This window comes from Oncorhynchus keta, chromosome 26, assembly GCF_023373465.1.
Source record: "Oncorhynchus keta strain PuntledgeMale-10-30-2019 chromosome 26, Oket_V2, whole genome shotgun sequence".
Classification (NCBI taxonomy): Eukaryota; Metazoa; Chordata; class Actinopteri; order Salmoniformes; family Salmonidae; genus Oncorhynchus; species Oncorhynchus keta.
In genome coordinates, this window is record NC_068446.1 from 28,357,817 (window position 1) to 28,377,643 (window position 19,827).

General features: G+C 40.3%; 1 protein-coding gene across 1 annotated transcript in view; it reads left to right on the forward strand.

Moving 5' to 3' along the window:
* Positions 1-183: 183 nt before the first annotated feature.
* LOC118371574 (endophilin-A2-like) overlaps positions 184-19,827 on the forward strand; it is a 29,573-nt gene continuing 9,929 nt past the window's right edge. The window contains exons 1-8 of the mRNA XM_035757079.2: positions 184-568; positions 8,786-8,854; positions 12,581-12,653; positions 14,358-14,501; positions 14,579-14,712; positions 14,864-15,022; positions 17,302-17,405; positions 17,786-17,922. Coding sequence (XP_035612972.1) covers positions 524-568; positions 8,786-8,854; positions 12,581-12,653; positions 14,358-14,501; positions 14,579-14,712; positions 14,864-15,022; positions 17,302-17,405; positions 17,786-17,922 — 865 coding nt within the window. The 5' untranslated portion in view covers positions 184-523. The remainder of the gene's footprint in view (positions 569-8,785; positions 8,855-12,580; positions 12,654-14,357; positions 14,502-14,578; positions 14,713-14,863; positions 15,023-17,301; positions 17,406-17,785; positions 17,923-19,827) is intronic.

The following is a 19,827-nucleotide window of genomic DNA, read 5'->3' on the forward strand; positions in this document are numbered from 1 at the left end:
TTCACCACTCCCCAACACTGAGCATGAGTGAGTTTGAAGTGGTTTTCAACTAAAGTACTTGAGACTGAGGTAGACACATCGACAACTATTGAAAAACACTTACGCCACCCTGTGGGGGGGAAAAAGTGAACACAGACCATATTGGCCTGCTCCTCTTGTGTGCGATAGAAGGCGCTGCACGTTTGCTTATGGAGAGACAACTTGGAATGTGCAGCGAGCGCAATGATATGTTGGAGGTGTCGAGTTAACGGTTTGGTGCAGCTAAAAGTGTACACTGTGGATATACTCATACCTAGTCCAAGAGTCTTTCAAGACCTATATGCACTTTATAGAGATCTGCGCCCTTGTTCAATAGCATTTCTAGTCACAATCGTGAACAGCAGGACATCCTCGTCGGCGTGTATTGTAAAGGAGAACGACTTTAACAGAATCATATGACCGCGGCGTACAACTATTTTAGCTAGTAATAGTTATTATATCAAATTTAATCCTATTACGGCAAAGGTGAAAGACCGGTTCCAAGATGTCTGTAGCGGGCTTCAAGAAGCAGTTTTATAAAGCCAGCCAGGTTAGCAAACAACTTTCCTCCCCTCCTAATACAGATGTGTTTCAATAAGTATTAGCTTGCTAATGTTAGTGATTTTACATAACAAACGGTTTTAAAAAATGCATCATTATCTTAGTTTGCTAGGTAGCTAGCTTGCATGAACCTTTATGAAGTTTAGCTTGCTAGCTAAGTTACTGGCTCGGCTCAACTTGTAGTAACATTAGCTAGTTATACATAGCTCTCTTTTTTGTTAATGTTTTTGTAAGTTATTTAGCTAGTTATCCGTCTTAAATAATTCAATGGGCAAGCTAAAGTTAAAACGTGGCCAGAACCTTCCAAAGAATGCCATGATAAACTTGACAGCTAACGTTAGTTAGCTAGCCAGCCAGCTCGCTAACGTTAGTTAGCTACTTTTTATGTAACGTTACTTAGCTAGAATTTCAAGAAAAACACTTCGCAGGTAGTTAGCTATCCTAGTACCCCCAGCTAACAGTACTAGTCTAGATAGTACACGTGTCATGTCTGTCAGCTGTCACTCAACAGGCAAGTTGAGGGTGTACACACCTTCAGGTAACCCATTCCAATGCCCCTACTGTTACTAGGCTATCAAGCTGTAACCTGGGGATACCAGGGGCAATATGCTGTTGTGGTTTTGTTAGTTGGCTTGTAGAGCAGGGGTTCCCAAACGTTTTCAGTCAGCCTCCCATTCTGCCGACCGTTGGCCCACACTTTGGATCACTCTTGTAGAGATATCTCTGCTGTAACTGATTTGATTAAAATTCTAATTTCAGAGTGTCAATATCTTGTTGGTTATGTAGACAGAAGATGGATTATTTACATTTGTTTTCCTCAGTTGGAGTCCTGGCTGACCTGTTCTGAGGGTTGATACTGCTATTATTTTATTTTATTATTTTATTTGTTTTAGCATACAAATCAAATCCAATTGTATTTGTCACATACACATGGTTAGCAGATGTTAATGCGAGTGTAGCGAAATGCTTGTAGTGTAGCGAAATGCTTGTAGTGTAGCGAAATGCTTGTAGTGTAGCGAAATGCTTGTAGTGTAGCGAAATGCTTGACCAAGGTGTCTTTTACAGATGAGCCCTGAATTACAGAAAATACATATACGAAAATACTAAATGCAAGCAGAAAGAAAAACACGGTAATAGGTCAATCAGCGTTCTGAATTTGCCTAGAGGCACCAAAACATCACATTTCAGAGCATTTAGATTGTTCCACAAATAAGGTGCAAAAAACTAAAAGCTGATTAAAAAAACCTGAGACCAAAGGAATTTCCAGAGTTAGCCATCCCTTACAAGTTACCCTGTGGTAACTTGTATGTCTAAAGTGTAGTGATAAGTACAGTGGGACTTTTTGTAAAAGTGCTTTATAAATGAAAACATAGCAATGTGTCAACCTACTTTTGAGTCAGTCTCATCCTGTCCCTGCTTGATTTCAGCAGGGAAGATTTCTGCTTTATACCCCAATATCCTTTTAGGAGCGGGCTCAGATCCCCTTTGGGGAGATATAAAGAGGAATTTGAAGAGATAGGGAAAAGAGTCAATCCATTGGGAAGACAGAATGTCAAATAGGAAAGGAAGGGCCAAAACTGCCGTTTTGTTGTGCGTGTATGTATGTATGTATGTATGTATTTACTGTATTTTTTAAACATTTGTTTGCGTGCATGTGTTACAGGGGGCTAAGAGAGAGAAATTATGTGCGTTCTTCCTGATTGGATTGCAATGCAGTTTCATAGGAGTCAATAATGCCTGACGCCAACAAGAAATAGGACTCCACTGTAAGGCACAAAATAATATGCTTATTCAGAGCATGACGTTGCGTTGTCACTAGCAATGACTGCATGTGATTGTAAATAGGCCTACTTGTAGGAATTGGTTTCATATGTTTTCTGCAGCACTGTTTTTCTGTTCTTATGGAATGCAGGAAGTTGGCTTTAGGAAATGAATATAGCTGTAGCACCCCGTAGCACACGCCCATGTCATTATTTTTTTTACTATCCCCTTTTCACATTTTACAAACCTGTCAAACATGGCCTACACATTATTCAACTTGTGTACGCACACATACCAAGTGTCAGAAATAATACTTAATGTGAATATCGATATCTGAATGAAATGCCTTTTATTGTCCTGCAGCATCACTAGCATACTTTGCAACATGTATAGGGAAGTTGGTGTGAATGTGAGAGGAAACGGTGGGCCAGAGTAGAATTTGCAGATGGCTGATCCTATATCATATTCGCTCAAAAAAGGGAGCAGTCAGCTGAAGGATCATATGCCGCTCAAAAGTTTAAGTTAACATGTACAGTGGCATTGGCTCCTGTCACTTATAGGCTAGTTACATATACTCTTTACAGACAGACTTGACATTGTTACCACATTCTTGCCAGAGTAAGCCTTTTATATGTCCCGTGCGCATGCCAGCAAGTGTGGGACTAGCCTTTTATTTTAATAAAACCATTGACTATACACCATCACAAATAAATCCAGCATTAAATTGTTTCTGGCAGGTCCTAAGAAACATAAGACTAATAACATGTATTTCCAAAAGAATACATGTATTTTAAGTTGAATTATGTTACTGGTTTGAGCAGCCTGTATGGCTATGCCATGCACATGAAATCAATAATTTTGTTCATTAAACAGACAAGACACACTTGGGCTACCCTGATCAAATTCAACACACACGCATTATAGGGTAAGAATATGATCTATAACGGAATAAAATACATTTATTTTTCCCACACAACTTGCGTCACAGCAGTAATGTAGAACTGCTCTCATATATTTCACATTTTTTTATTAAAAGGTGAGATTTTGAAATAAAGCCCAAGGCAAGCCCATACTTTTTTGATCCAAGTTTCATCAGGCGCAGGATCTTACACTAAACGTGTCTTCATGATACCAGTGATAGAAAAGTACCCAATTGTTATACCTGCGTAAAAGTAAAGATACCTTAATAGAAAATGACTCAAGTGAAAGTCACCCAATAAAATACTACTTGAGTAAAAGTCAAAGTATTTGGTTTTAAATATACTTAAGTATCAAAAGTCGATGTAATTGCTAAAATATACTTAAGTATGATGAAAAGTATAAATCATTTGACATTTCTTATTTTTATTTACTGACAGCCAGGGGCACACTCCAACACAGACATAATCAGATCAGAGGCAGTAGATATGACCAGGGATGTTCTCTTGATGAGTGTGTGAATTTGACCATTTTCCTTTCCTGCTTAGCATTTGAAATGTAACATGTACTTTTGGGTGACAGGGAAAATGTATGGAATAAAAAGTACATAATTTAAGGAATGTTTTAGGAATGTAGTGAAGTAAAAGTTGTCAAAAATATAAATGGTAAAGTACAGATGCCCCAAAAAACAACTTAAGTAGTACTTTCAAGTATTTTTTACTTATGTACTTTCCACCACTGGCAAACATTTGGCGTGATGCTGAAGTTGGTGGGAAAATGCCTTGTTTGAAAGGCGTATTACACACAGAGCACTAACTGATCAATTGTATATTTGGATGCAAATTTCTGAAAATTTTGCTGCCAACTAACTGACCCTCATTAACCGGTCAACAAATGGTTACATTTTTCCCAACAGGAAAATTATGTGACCAACTTAAAATGCTATGCATGCATACAAGGAAGGGACATCTTTAATTAAGAGCTTAATGGAAACATTCAACAATAGGAAGCCTATCGTTTTACAGTCGAAAGGTTATAGCCTATTATTGAGCATGCAACTCCTGTAATGGAAGTAGCTAATATACTGAACAAAAATATAAATGCAACGTGTAAAATGTTGGTCCCATGTTTCATGAGCTGAATTTAAAAAAAAACAGACATTTTCCATATGCACAAAAGGCGTATTTCTCTCATGTTGTGCAGAAATTTGTTTACATTCAGGTTAGTGAGCATTTCTCCTTTGTCAAGATAATCTATCTACCTGACAGGTGTGCCATATCAAAAAGATGTTTAAACAGCGTGATCATTACATAGGTGCCCCTTGTGCTGGGGACAATAAAAGGCCACTCTAAAATGTGCGGTTTTGTCACACAACACAATGCCACAGATGTCTCAAGTTTTGAAGTGGCATGCAATTGGCATGCTGATTGCAGGAATGTCCACCAGAGCTGTTGCCAGAGAATTGAATATTCATTTCTCTACCATAAGACACCTGAAACATCGTTTTAGAGAATTCTAACAGAGATGAAAATCTGTTAGAAACGTAGAGAGGGGAATTTAATAGCAACAACTACAATAGGTTGCTAATATGACTAGCATTATTTAGAGTAAAGTCAAATGTTTAGGTTTCAACAATTATACTGCCTCAAGCTCACATTGCAGAGTGGAAGGTGACGCACTGATAGCCTGCCTACAGTTGACTGTCGCCGAGGCACTCGAATGGCGAATGGGATGCACGCTTTAATTACGAGTTGGGATTGAGAAATAAAATAGTTTTTAATTGTGGCTATCATAACAGTTTTTACCATGCGATTGAATTTAGAATTATTTTTTAAGCAATGACTTGGCTTATAAAAGCGCGTTTCACCCCAGTACAAGCTTTTTGAGGAGCTGCTCTTATGCCATTTTACAGGGGATGGGCTATTCTGCTTCTCAAACTAGACTCTGTATGCTGTGTGCATGTGATAACATGCATGACAACTAACGAAAATACACAAGCACCAATTGAATTCCACAAAATTATGCAAATGTACAATTTTTATGACTCTGTATCCAGTATTGAAGAACTTGCTATTCCCAAGGACTTCCAGTCATTGCGCTAATGTTAGTTAGCAATTTATGTAATGCTAGAAAAGCCACTTCCTTCAAACTGAACGCAGACACATAAAATGGTATCTACAAGTTCTACTGACTCTGGGGAAGTAGATAAAGGTGCTTCATTGCCGAAGTCTCTAACTATCCCTTTAAGAGTAAGCAAGCCTATATGAAGTGAACAAGCCTATGTGCCACACCACAACTACATTTCTGCTGTAGGCATTGGAGACCTCACACTATAAATCGCACATGCACAGCCATGTCTCTCAAATAATACATTCTTTGTAGGATGCTTTATTTCTAAATTCTCACATGTTGCATAATCTCACATTGTGTGACGACATCAAGATGTATAGGCCTATCATGACATTGTATGTTCATTTGGTCAGCAGGTTTCCATTGTTCTTCACGGGCCAAGTTGTCCCCTCAGGGTCTTTGGGGCCAGTGTGAGGCTGATGATCAGTGTTTGATTCCTTTAGGTGTCAGTTCAGTTCTGAAATGTTTTTCTATAATGTTGTGTAAAAGGAGAAAGCCTGGCAGCGGTTGGCCCATTGTTAAGGAGGCAGCTGACTGACTATCACGTAGTCTTGCTCACAATAAGATTACAATCACACCATTATCTGTGTAAAAGAGATGCTATTTTCAGGCGTCAGTGATGTGCTCTCCTCCCTCTTAATCTAGCTAGCAGTAGCAGCTGAGTATGTGGCCTTGTGTGTCTGCCTCACGGCATAGCTGAAATTAATCAATTTCTCTTGGTGTAGAGTTTAAAAAATAAATAAATTATATACTTTAAAAAAACAGCTGTAGGCCAAAATATTTTATTCTAAGAATCCCCCCCAGGTCTATGAAAGGCTAACACAGCCACCATCCATGATGTTTTGACAACGTAGCAGTTTTGTGGTTAGGAAGACTCGAAGAGCTGAACACTCCCACCTGTTGATGGAAAGCAAAAAAATGATGGGCTAAGACACAGATTCTATTAGCTCCTGCACGGTAACTGTGGCTGTTGCTCTTTGTCCCTGCTCAGATTCCTCTATATGAGTCACGTTCCCCTCTCCTATATCCTTCAGTCAGTGAACTTTCTACCCCAGATGCTGTGTGGGTTCAGCTTATCCATTCTCTGGCTTACACATTAGGTCCGGGATCAGTAGCAGCATGCACATTAAGTCATCACTTTGTTTGCTGCGTGTCCATTTCTACCATCAGATCTGACACTCAGTGTAAAAGCAGTGTACAAGTGTGGTAACAACAATTGGTACTATGAAGTACATATTTTCTGAACCGCCATAGTGCTTTGTTCACTCTGTGGTTTGCATTGGGCAAAGAATGTACCAATCATGTCCTCCCCCTGAAGTAGATAGGCATAACTCATTGTGGACTGTTTAGTAAACCCAAATGCCACATGATCATCATGTCACAGAACTGAAAAAATGATAATCTTGCTCTCACCAAGCTCACTTTTTTGTGACTGTATTGAATGTTAGTTTAATTTAAAGCTGCAATATGAAACTTTTTGGGTGACCCAACCAAATTCACATAGAAATGTAAGTTAGAGATCTGTCATTCTTATTGAAAGCAAGTCTATGAAGCGAGATTTGTTCTCTGTGTGCCATTCTATGCTTCGCGGTCTTAAGGTTATTTTTTTTGCATCTTTTACTTTCGGCTTTGTACACCAGTTTCAAACAGCTGAAAAAAACAACATTTTTGGTTATGGAAAATATATTTCACAGCGGTTTAGATGGTACAATGATTATCTACACTATACTTGCTTGTTTTGTGTCACAAACTGAAATTAGGCGAACTATTAGAATTTTAGCAACCAGGAAATGGCAGAGCCATTTCTTCATAGTGCATCTTTAATTACTGTAATCTAAAGGCAGGCTAGCTTCTGCACCCACCAAGTGCCTATAGGCAAACTAGTTTGTTACATTTGCAAAAAGGCTGAGAGAGGTGGAAATGCATAGCCTAAACATCTCCCCTAGTTAGTGAAGCCCCTCAGTGGGACCAGTACGAAAATATATACTGTACACTCACTACTTACAGTAAGTCGCTCTGGATAAGAAGATCTGCTAAATGACAAAAATGTAAATGGCTGGTCATGTATTGGCTTCAGAAAGGGCAGGAGTAGTGGGTAGATGTTGTGCCTTGTCACTGGAATTGTCTGCTGCAGAACCATCCCATTGTCCCCACGTGCAGTTGTTTTTTTCCTGGTCATAATTGAGTAAGCTAGACCTTCCAAACATGTTTAGGACTGACATGGCAGAAAGGAGAGTAAATGTATGCTACTTGCATGACCAAGAATTACCGGTAGCCTATGGGGAAATAAAAAGCATACAAACTCATGGCATATGATGTGCCACAGAACGTTTTTAAATTGGGATGGCTGACTACAGTACGTGACCTAAAACATGTTGCATATGTACTAAGTTTCCTCTTGAAAGGGTGTCTAATATGATTTAAATTAGCATAGTGGTTTACGTCACTTCAAAAACATTGGTATTGTTCAAATAAACATTTCCAGAAAGGGGTACAATCAAGACATCCAATTGCCCTGTGTGTCTTGATATACATTCATATTTGTTGTGCAACTGTGATGTCAGGGTCGTCATATGGAACTTGCAACAGGTCGAAGCTGAAAATGATTTATTGACGACTTTACTACATACTGTATTGTAGTCAGATACAGTAGTTGAGAGAAGATAATCTCTATTGTACATTTTATGAGGGAGGAAGCAAAACTAAACCAGAGAGGAGCGGTGGGATAGGGTGAATTTGTTTTACATGTGTAACGTGCAGGTATGTAAAGCAGTCTTTTTCCACAAGGTGGAAGAAAGAGAATAGCGGAAGCTAGGGTAAACGTGTAGGCTGCATTTACTGCTGGCTGGCCTGCCCTGCACACATATTGGTGTCTCACACGACAAGTTACAACATGTTGGGATGAATGTGACGAAGGTCCTGTAGCCTGTGTTGAAAGTTATGAGATGATTCACTACTCTACAGTACATGGTCATTATAGAAATAGTCCTAAAAGAAACTGTGCAGGATTCCAGCATCTGGTCCTTCTCCTGCATCTCCAGAATTAAACTTCAGAATCTGTACATGGTAGATGGAGGCAACAATGATCTACAATGTCTACAATGGTCTTTGTCTCTGCACAGGGGTGTATCTTTGTATGAGAGAATGAAGAACTTGTTTCCTACAGGGTTGTGTTTGATGGTGTCAGTCAGATCAGATTGAAGTCAGTTAAGATTAAACTGTTTTGTCTGCTATTAGAACCTAGACTCTTGTGAATGGTGGAACTGGCAAGCTGTATTTTCTTTAAATATGAGAAGTAAGAGAACTATCATGTGTTGAGGGATCTTTCTGATCCACTTTTATGAACTGCACATGTATTGTGTAACAATGACCCTTTTCTCTCCCACTCTCTGCGCAGATGGTCAGTGAGAAGGTCGGCGGTGCAGAGGGAACGAAACTGGATGAAGACTTCAAAGATTTGGAAAGGGTATAATGCCTCTGACTGTACATTTAAAGACCAGTACCTGAAGTAGGCTAGTTACTTAGAATTCAATATATTAGGCCTATCCAGAGCGATGTATATAAAGAGTTGGGCCATTGTGTTTTCTGTTTCAACATTCCTAGAATAGCCTGTTCTCCTCCATAGACGCTAAGTACATTTTTTTATCTTTATTTAACTATGCAAGTCAGTTAAGAACAAATTCTTATTTTCAATGACGGCCTAGGAACAGTGGGTTAACTGCCTGTTCAGGGGCAGAACGACAGATTTGTACCATGTCAGCTCGGGGGTTTGAAATTGCAACCTTCCGGTTACTAGTCCAACGCTCTAACCACTAGGCTACCCTGCTGCCCCAATAAGCCAAATACATTTAAAATCAGTTTTTCACAATTCCTGACATTTAATCCCAGTGAAAAATTCATTCTATGTCTTAGGTCAGTTAGGATCACGACTGTATTTTAAGAATGTGAAATGTCAGAATAATAGTAGAGTGATTTATTTCAGCTTTTATTTCTTTCATCACATTCCCAGTGGGTCAGAAGTTTACATACACTCAATTAGTATTTGGCAGCATTGCCTTTAAATTGTTTAACTTGGGTCAAACGTTTTCGGTAGCCTTCCACAAGCTTCCCACAATAAGTTGGGTGAATTTTGGTCCATTCCTCCTGACAGAGCTGGTGTAACTGAGTCAGGTTTGTAGGCCTCCTTACTTGCACACTCTTTTTCAGTTCTGCCCACAATTTTCTTTATAGGATTGAGGTCAGGGCTTTGTGATGGCCACTCCAATACCTTGACTTTGTTGTCCACAACTTAGGAAGTATGCTTGGGGTCATTGTCCATTTGGAAGACCCGTTTGCGACCAAGCTTTAACTTCCTGACTGTTATCTTGAGATGTTGCTTCAATATATCCACATACTTTTCTTCCCACGTGATGCCATCTATTTTGTGAAGTGCACCAGTCCCTCCTGCACCAAAGCAACCCCACAACATGATGCTGCCACCCCCGTGCTTCACGGTTGAGTTGGTGCTCTTCGGCTCACAAGCATCCCCCTTTTTCCTCCAAACATAACGATGGTCATTATGGCCAAACAGTTGTATTTTTGTTTCATCAGACCAGAGGACATTTCTCCAAAAAGTACGATCTTTGTCCCCATGTGCAGTTGCAAATTGTATTTTTTATGGCGGTTTTGGAGCAGTGGCTTCTTCTTTACTGAGGGCCTTTCAGGTTATGTCGATATAGGACTCATTTTACTGTGGTTATATATACTTTTGTACCTGTTTCCTCCAGCATCTTGACATGGTCTTTTGCTGCTGTTCTGGGATTGATTTGCACTTTTCGCACCAAAGTACGTTCATCTCTAGGAGACAGAATGCATCTTCTTCCTGAGCAAGTTCCACAGACATGTGACTAACAGAAATGGAATAATGTGTCCCTGAACAAAGGGGGGTCAAAATCAAAAGTAACAGTCAGTATCTGGTGTGGCCACCAGCTGCATTAAGTACTGCAGTGCGTCTCCTCCTCATGGACTGCACCAGATTTGCCAGTTCTTGCTGTGAGATGTTACCCCGCTCTTCCACAGAGGCACCTGCAAGTTCCCGGACACTTCTGGGGGGAATGGCCCTAGCCCTCACCCTCCGATCCAACAGGTCCCAGACTTGCTCAATGGGATTGAGATCTGGGCTCTTCGCTGGCCATGGCAGAACACTGACATTCCTGTCTTGTAGGAAATCACACACAGAACGAGCAGTATGGCTGGTGGCATTGTCATGCTGGAGGGTCATGTCAGAATGAGCCTGCAGGAAGGGTACCACATGAGGAAGGAGGATGTCTTCCCTGTAACGCACAGCGTTTAGATTGCCTGCAATGACAAAAAGCTCAGTCCAATGATGCTGTGACACACCGCCCCAGACCTTGATGGACCCTCCAGCGCCAAATCGATCCCGCTCCAGAGTACAGGCCTCTGTGTAACGCTCATTCCTTCGATGATAAACGCGAATCAGACCCTCACACCTGGTGATACAAAATCACGACTCGTCGGTGAAGAGCATGTTTTGCCAGTCCTGTCTGGTCCAACGACTGTGGGTTTGTACCCATAGGCGACGTTGTTACAGGTGATGTCTGGTGAGGATCTGCCTTACAACAGGTCTACAAGCCCTCAGTCCTCTCTCAGCCTATTGCGCACAGTCTGAGCACTGATGGAGGGATTGTGTGTTCCTGGTGTAACTCGGGCAGTTGTTTTTGCCATCCTGTACCAGGTGTGATGTTCTGATGTACCGATCCTGTGCAGGTGTTGTTACACGTGGTCTGCCACTGCGAGGATGATCAGCTGTCCGTCCTGTGTCCCTGTAGCTCTGTCTTAGGACATTCCAATTGATTACCCTGGGCATCTTTCTTTTGGTGTATTTCAGAGTCAGTAGAAAGGCCTCTTTATTGTCCTATGTTTTCATAACTGTGACCTTAAATGCCTACCGTCTGTAAGCTGTTAGTGTTTTAACGACCGTTCCACATGTGCATGTTCATTAATTGTTTATGATTCATTGAATAAGCATGGGAAACAGTTTTAAACCCTTTACAATGAAGATCTGTGAAGTTATTTGGATTTTTATGAATTATCTTTGAAAGACAGGGTCCTGAAAAAGGGAAGTTTCTTTTTTTGCTGTGTGTGTGTGTGTGTGTGTGTGTGTGTGTGTGTGTGTGTGTGTGTGTGTGTGTGTGTGTGTGTGTGTGTGTGTGTGTGTGTGTGTGTGTGTGTGTGTGTGTGTGTGTGTGTGTGTGTGTACCAGTCAAAGGTTTGGACACACCTACTCATTCAATCTATACAGCCACATTCACAAAACATTACTAGAACATGGGTTAGGGTTATAGACCAGACAACCATGCACTAGAAGGTGTTACATCATGTGTTGCTGTAGACTGAAATATTGTCAACTCTTAGTGAACAGTCTCAGTTTGCAGTGTATCAGTATAGTATTCATGTGGGAGCCCTGTGTATAGAAACATGTTATACATAGAGGGAGTGGCAGATTGTCAGGTCAACTGTCATGGAGAACTCCAGCAATCAACAGCCAAAGCCATCACTTAAACACCTTCAGTGAATGAACATGATTGGTTGTTTCACAAAGCAATTTTCATTTAGCAGTACAATAGTGACAATATTTCATTACCTTTTTCATAGCCTGTTTGGTAACTAGTCTCATCACAAATAAAGGATTTGGAAGATGGGGAAGACATGGTGCATGTCCAAAATTTGGTTTACCCACTACTTACTTAAACTGAATACTGTGCACTAATCATACTACATACTATTTAGAACGTACTATTTACTAAAAACAATGCAGTAATCAACAAATATCCACATACTACTCAACCACACTGAGAAGGTGTCATCTAATGTGCAAACGCACTTCTTCCCTGCCATTCGTTACTTTTTGTAGAGTGTGTGCGCTTCCCATATTCAGATTATCAGCTGTTGTCAAACACGTGAAACGACGATTCCTTCCTTAATAGTGTGAAGCGAATTGTACTAGAGGAAAAGCCTAAATAAGTATCCTGGCGTTTTAAAGCATACTAAATTTCACATAGTATAAAACTTTATTTTTTGCATACCCAAAATGCCTACTATTTAGAATGCAAGTATGGGTATTTGGACACGGCCATGGCGTTTCATATTTCCTTATGGTTGTTAGTGATGCCCCCTCCCCTGTGTTTTGTAGAAAGTAGATGTGACCAGCAAAGCTGTGGTGGAGGTAATCTCCAAAACCTCTGAGTACCTACAGCCCAACCCAGGTGAGACTACACACCAGGAAGAGACTGCATTAGTGTCTTATTTACTACTTCAATAAGAAATGAATATCAATTGTGTTATTGTGTAAAATGCCTTTTCTGCTAAATCACAGAAAAAATGTTTGGACACACCTACTCATTCAAGGGTTTTTCTTATTTTTAAAAAACAATTTTCTACATTGTTGAATAATAGTGAAGCCATCAAAACGATTAAATAACACATATGGAGTCATGTAGTAACCAAAAAGTATATTTGAGATTTTTCAAAGTAGCCACCCTTTGCCTTGATGACAGCTTTGCACTCTTGGCATTCTCTCAACCAGCTTCATGAGGAATGCTTTTCCAACAGTCTTGAAGGAGTTCCCACATATGCTGAGCACTTGTTGGCTGCTTTTCCTTCACTCTGTGGTCCAACTCATCCCAAACCATCTCAATTGGGTTGAGGTCGGGTAATGGTGAAGGCCAGGTAATCTGATGCCGTACCATCAGTCTTTTTCTTGGTCAAATAGCCCTTACACAGCCTGGAGGGTCGTTCGCCTGTTGATAAAGAAATGATAGTCCTACTAAGCCCAAACCAGATGGGATGGTGTATTGCTGCAGAATGCTGTGGTAGCCATGCTGGTTAAGTGTGCCTTGAATTCTAAATAAATCACTGACAATGTCACCAGCAAAGCACCATCACACATCCTCCATGTTTCACGGTGGGAACCACACATGCACATATCATCCGTTCACTTACTCTGTGTCTCACAAAGACACGGCGGTTGGAACCAAAAATCAGAAATTTGGACTCATCAGACAAAAGGACAGATTTCCACCTGTCTAATGCCCATTGCTAGTGTTTCTTGGGCCAAGTAAGTTTCTTATTATTATTGGTGTCCTTTAGTAGTGGTTTCTTTGCACCAATTCAACCATGAAGGCCTGATTCACATCGTTCCCTCTGAAAAGTTTGTTTGTGTCTTACTTGAATTCTTTGAAGCATTTATTTGGGCTGCAATTTCTGAGGCTGGTAACTCCAATGAACTTATCCTCTGCAGCAGAGGTAAATCGGGGGCTTCCTTTCCTGTGGCGGTCCTCATGAGAGACAGTTTCATCAAAGAGCTTGATGGTTTCTGCGACTGCACTTGAAGAAACTTTCAAAGTTCTTGAAATATTCCTGATTGACTGACCTTCATGTCTTAAAGTAAGGATGGACTGTCATTTCTCTTTGCTTATTTGAGCTGTTCTTGCCATAAATTGGACTTGATCTTTAACCAAATAAGGCTATCTTCTGTATACCACCCCAACCTTGTCACAACACAACTGATTGGCTCAAATGCATTAAGAAGGAAAGAAATTCCACAAATTAACTTTTAACAAAGCACACCTGTTAATTGAATTGCATTCCAGGTGACTACCTCATGAAGCTGGTTGAGAGAATGCCAAAAGTGTGCAAAGCTGTCATCAAGGCAAAGGGTGGCTACTTTGAAGAATCTTAAATATAAAATATATTTTGATTGAACCTTTTTGATTACTATGTGACTACATATGTATTTTCATAGTTTTGATGTCTTCACTATTATTCTACAATGTAGAAAATAGTCAAAATTAATAAGAAAAACTCTGGAATGAGTAGGTGTCCACACATTTGACTGGTACTGTATGACTAAGTATCACCTCTCCATCCGACTCTTTCTACATCCCATCCTTTTCCATTCCCCCTCTCAGCGTCGCGGGCGAAGCTGTCTATGTTGAACACAATGTCTAAGATCAGAGGCCAGGTGAAGAACCCAGGCTATCCCCAGGCTGAGGGCCTGCTAGGAGAGTGTATGGTCAAGTACGGCCGGGACCTAGGAGAGGAAAACAACTTTGGTATGTTGTGTGTGTGTAGATGTCACCAGTTATGTGGAGTGTTTTTTGACTAAGCTTCTGCTCTTGCTCTGTGTCAGGTGGGGCTCTAGTAGATGCGGGGGAGACCATGAAGAGGCTGGCGGAGGTGAAGGACTCTCTAGACATAGACGTTAAACAGAACTTCATCGATCCATTACAAAACCTGTGTGACAAGGACCTTCGAGAGATACAGGTACTGTATTTCATTACACACTTATCCATCTGCTGCAGAAATCAACATCTTTGTCATCTCTAGAATTTACATCCCCCATACCTTCATCTCCCCTCTCCTCATCTACCCATCCCTTGTCCTCTCCCCATCGTCCTCTCCTCCCGTCCCCCAGCACCATCTGAAAAAGCTGGAGGGAAGGCGTCTGGATTACGACTATAAGAAGAAGCGCCAAGGGAAGATCCCAGACGAGGAGTTAAGACAGGCCCTCGAGAAGTTCCACGAGTCTAAAGATGTGGCCGAGACCAGCATGTACAACATACTGGAGACTGACGTGAGTAGTACCTGTCTGTGGGTGGGGGTGTGGTCCTGTCCCGTGATAACATTCATAATATCAATGGAAACACCCAGTCTATTATCAACCTAATGTTTATGGTTTAATTATCAGTATTGTTGCTCTGGGAAAGAGACCAGGGGGAATCAGTGTCACCTCAAGGTCATTTGTTCAATAAGATTTACTGGTTAAATCCACTCTTCGCCACCATAATGAGTGTCACCTGCAGCATGAATCAATTTAGGTCCAAATGAAATATAATCTATGTACAGTCCTAATCAGCAGAGCAGCTCCCTGTCCTATGTGTACTATGGTTAGCCTGCCCTCCCATCTGTTTAGGGTGTATGTAAATACAATACTGTTTTCACTCACACCGTTAAACAGATTATATATTAACCACAATGTGATACTGGATATCCAGGGGAATGCCACTGTTACTACTCGTGTCTATCAAGGTGTCCATGGGCCTGGTCCTTGCATGCTTATATCTCGGTTTGTGTTTGAGTGTGTACTAGGGATGTGGCAAATGGAGAAAACAATTCTTAACTTCTAAATTGACATTTTTTCGAATCGATTTTCAGTTAAAACATTGTTTTATTTTTGTATCATAAAATTCCACATGAATTCACAATGCAGCTGCACTGCTGCCAGCAACAATTCCACCTCGCAAAGTTTGTATTTCCTTCTCATTTAACTTCTCAAAGTATTGCCCTACTTGACTTTGCTGCTGTCGCTTGCCTTTCTCTGCCATTTTCCCAACTGTTAACGACGATGATGTAGGCCTAGTGGTGGAGAGTCGACTCCAAAATAATTGAAAAGTTGACTGTCCATTTCTGAGTGTCAAGTCTCACTATTTTTGGAATGGACGAGACAGATTAGTTGCCGTACTTCCGAGAACACAAACACTTGCGTCTTTCATAGCGAGTTAGCAAGGGACAGAGAGCGAGAGGAGGGGCATAGTACAGGCAGGTTGGCCTAGATGCAGACCGTCAGAACCATGCACTAGGCCTTTCTATTGACATTCAAAAGCTCGATCTCGCAATGTCTCACAACTTCAGTAAAGTCATCATAAATGGATAGGCTCGGATATTGAGATGAGCAACACTTTGCTCTCACACAGTCACACACAGTATCTGCACTGTTCACAGTATCTGGGCTGTTTACAGCGTGTTGGCTAGGGCACCAAAACGGTGGCTAAGTTGAGCCTCATGCTTAAAGGCTCTTAAAGTGGAACTGACAGCGTTTTAGCAACATGAAATCGTATAAAAAATCTGTTCATATATTCCCACAGGAAGAATGATACCTTTTTTCTTTCTTTTCTGACAATATATAGTAGCAAAGCGGCCCTGCTTTTGGACAATTAATAGGTATCGTAATAAAAACGTCTGTTTCGTCCAGGACCAGAGTTTACGCAGACCGGTGTGCCATTGCCAATCAAAACTAGTAGGCCTTTATGCAAATAAACCTGTGTGTTTACAGGTACTAGCAAAAGCGCAACTTTAGATCATTAGAACGTATTCCGCCAAAAGCCACGAAATACAGCTGAATATATTTCTGCAAATTCTGCAAAGTCGGAAGTTTACATACACTTAGGTTGGAGTCATTAAAACTTGTTTTTCAACCACTCCACACATTTCTAGTTAACAAACTATAGTTTTGGCAAGTCGGTTAGGACATCTACTTTGTGCATGACACAAGTAATTTTTCCAACAATTGTTTACAGTCAGATTATTTTACTTAGAATTCACTGTATCACAATTCCAGTGGGTCAGAAGTTTACATAAACTAAGTTGACTGTGCCTTTAAACAGCTTGGACAATTCCAGAAAATGGCTTTAGAAGCTTCTGATAGGCTAATTGACATAATTTGAGTCAATTGGAGGTGTACCTGTAGATGTATTTCAGGCCTACCTTCAAACTCAGTGCCTCTTTGCTTGACATAATGGGAAAATGAAAAGAAATCAGCCAAGACCTCAGAAAAAAATGGTAGACCTCCACAAGTCTGGTTAATCCTTGGGAGCAAGGTCAATTAACAACTTTCCCCAAGCCCTTCATAGCCTATCATCTAGTTAGGTTATAACACTGAAAATAATATTTTTTGATAACTGCACAATTATTTTTTATTTTTTTGTGAAGAAAATAAAAATAAAACATTGTTCTTTGGTTAGATATTTTTCTTAACTTTAAGGATCCCAATTTCGTTTAAACATTTAAAAGTTCACACCCCTAGTGTGTACAGTTAGTAACCATATCCTGCTCTTTGTGTGTGTCTCTGTGCAGATAGAGCAGGTGAGCCAGCTGTCGTCACTGGTGGAGTCCCAACTGCAGTACCACAGGCAGGCCACACAGATCCTGGACGAGCTCTCAGACAAACTCAGGGACAGGTAGGTACACGTGTCTCTACTTCCACTGCCCATCTTTCCTGTACAGTCACTTCAAGCTTATGTGTGCAGTGTCATGATAGAGATACAGTAGGCCCACTCACCAATCCCAGCCCAGCCCCCTCATACTGTCTAGTCACAGCAGCCCTCGCCATAATCTGTCTCAATTTGTGGATCTGCATGGTAACATTCAAGGCCCTTAATCACTTAAGGGCCTTAAAAACTGTTAGCTGTAAAATATATCAGAAGCGTCAAGATAGCCATTCCCTTAGTTTCTTTTAAAATATTTTTAGTATGAATTATGTATATTTGAGTACCCTTTCTAATATTAAGTCTACTGATAACTGAGATCTGCCAGGCTGCTCTATCTTTCTTCTCTTCAGGATGAACGAGGCCCAGAACCGACCACGTCGCGAGTACACACCTAAGGCCAAACCCATCTTTGACTTTGACAGTGACACCCAATCAACCAATGGCGGCTACACGACCTCAGGTGGCCCACCACCCTCCCGCAACTCAGGTAAGACGGTTGCACATGCTACCTACTGTGTATATCAGCTCATCGAAAAGGAATTTCTTTCTAATATTTGACTAATGCAGATTTAGAGATTCACTTCCATACTTTGGAGTGTGGCATGAATGTGTGTGTCTGTCATAGGATGAGTTGGTTGTCTGTGTGCGTGCTCATGTATGTGTGAGAGAGGGTGAATGAACATGAGGGGTGCAGGCAGCTTTCAGCTGGTTGCCCTCTTCTCCTGTTGACCTTGTTCCTCTCTTCCTGTGATATCATCAGTCACCCTTCCTCCAGTTTTTACAGTTTTTTTAAATTTAACCTTTATTTAACTAGGCAAATCAGTTAAAAACAAATTCTTATTTACAATGACGGCCTACCAAAAGGCAAAAGACCTTCTGTAGGGACGGAGGCTGGGAAAATATATATATATATATATATATATATATATATAACCAGACGAGAGTGTGTTTGTTTGTCAGAGACAGCCAACCTACTTTTGTGAAATGGTAGATGCAATCCTATCAGTGAACTACATGTATCAAATCAAAAGCTCTAGAATGTAAGTTCCGTGATTGAAATTATCCATTATTTTGTACTCAAAATATTTGAGTATCAGGTCATTTTAAGAACTCATTCATTTGATTGGGTTCTTCATTGGGTTTGGTTGTTTCTCTGGTTGAAATGTTTACCAGCTATTTTTAGATACAATGCCTTGAGCTTTTTGATTGACAGTTTAATGACCTGCACTGACTGCCTCTGAAATGGCACACAGCCACACACATGCTGGTGGACCACCCCAGGCCATAGTCCTGTCACTACAGAGTTTGGACTGAACCCACATTTCAGTTCAATCATTAAATACCCCATAATGTCAAAGTGGAATTATGTTTTTCGAAATTTTTACAAATCAATTAAAAATGAAAAGCTGAAATGTCTTGAGTCAATATGTATTCAACCCCTTTGTTATGGTAAGCCTAAATAAGTTAAGCAGTTAATTTGCTTAACAAGTCACATAATAAGTTGCATGGACTCACTCTGTTTATGATAGTGTTAAACAAAAACATTTTTAATGACTACCCCATCTCTGTACCCCACACAATTATCTGTAAGGTCCCTCAGTCGAGCAGTGAATTTCAAACACAGATTCAACCACAAAGACCAGGGAGGTTTTCCAATGCCTCGCAAAGAAGGTAGATGGAACAACATTGTAGTTACTCAACAATACTAACCTAATTGACAGAGTGAAAAGAAGGAAAGCCTGTACAGAATAGAAAATGTTCAAAAATATGCATTCTGTTTGCAATTAGGCACTAAAGTAATAATGCTACAAAGGTTGGAAAGCAATTAACTTTTTGTCCTGAATACAAAGTGTTATGTTTGGGGCAAATCCAACACTCTATATTTTCAGTGGTGGCTGCGTCATGTTATGGGTATGCTTGTAATTGTTAAAGACTGGGGAATTTTTTAGGATAAAAATGTAAAGTAATTGAGCTAAGCACAGACAACATCCTAGAGGAAAAGCTTGTTCAGTTTGATTTCCACCAGACACTGGGGGAGAAATTCACCTTTCAACAGGACAATAACTAGGGTTTCTGTATTTAATTTTCAATAAATTTGCAAAAATGTCTAAAAACATGTTTTCTTGTTGCCATTATGGGTATTGTGTGTAGATGGCTGAGGAGAAAAAAATTATTTTAATACATTTTGAATTCAGGCTGTAACAGCAAAATGTGGAATAAGTCAAGGAAAGTGAATACACACACAGTACCAGTCATTTTCAGGGTTTTTCTTTATTTTTACTATTGTCTACATTGTAGAATAAAAGTGAAGACATCAAAACTATGAAATAACACGCATGGAATCGTATAGTAATCAAAAAAGTGTTAAACAAATCTAAATATATTTTGAGAT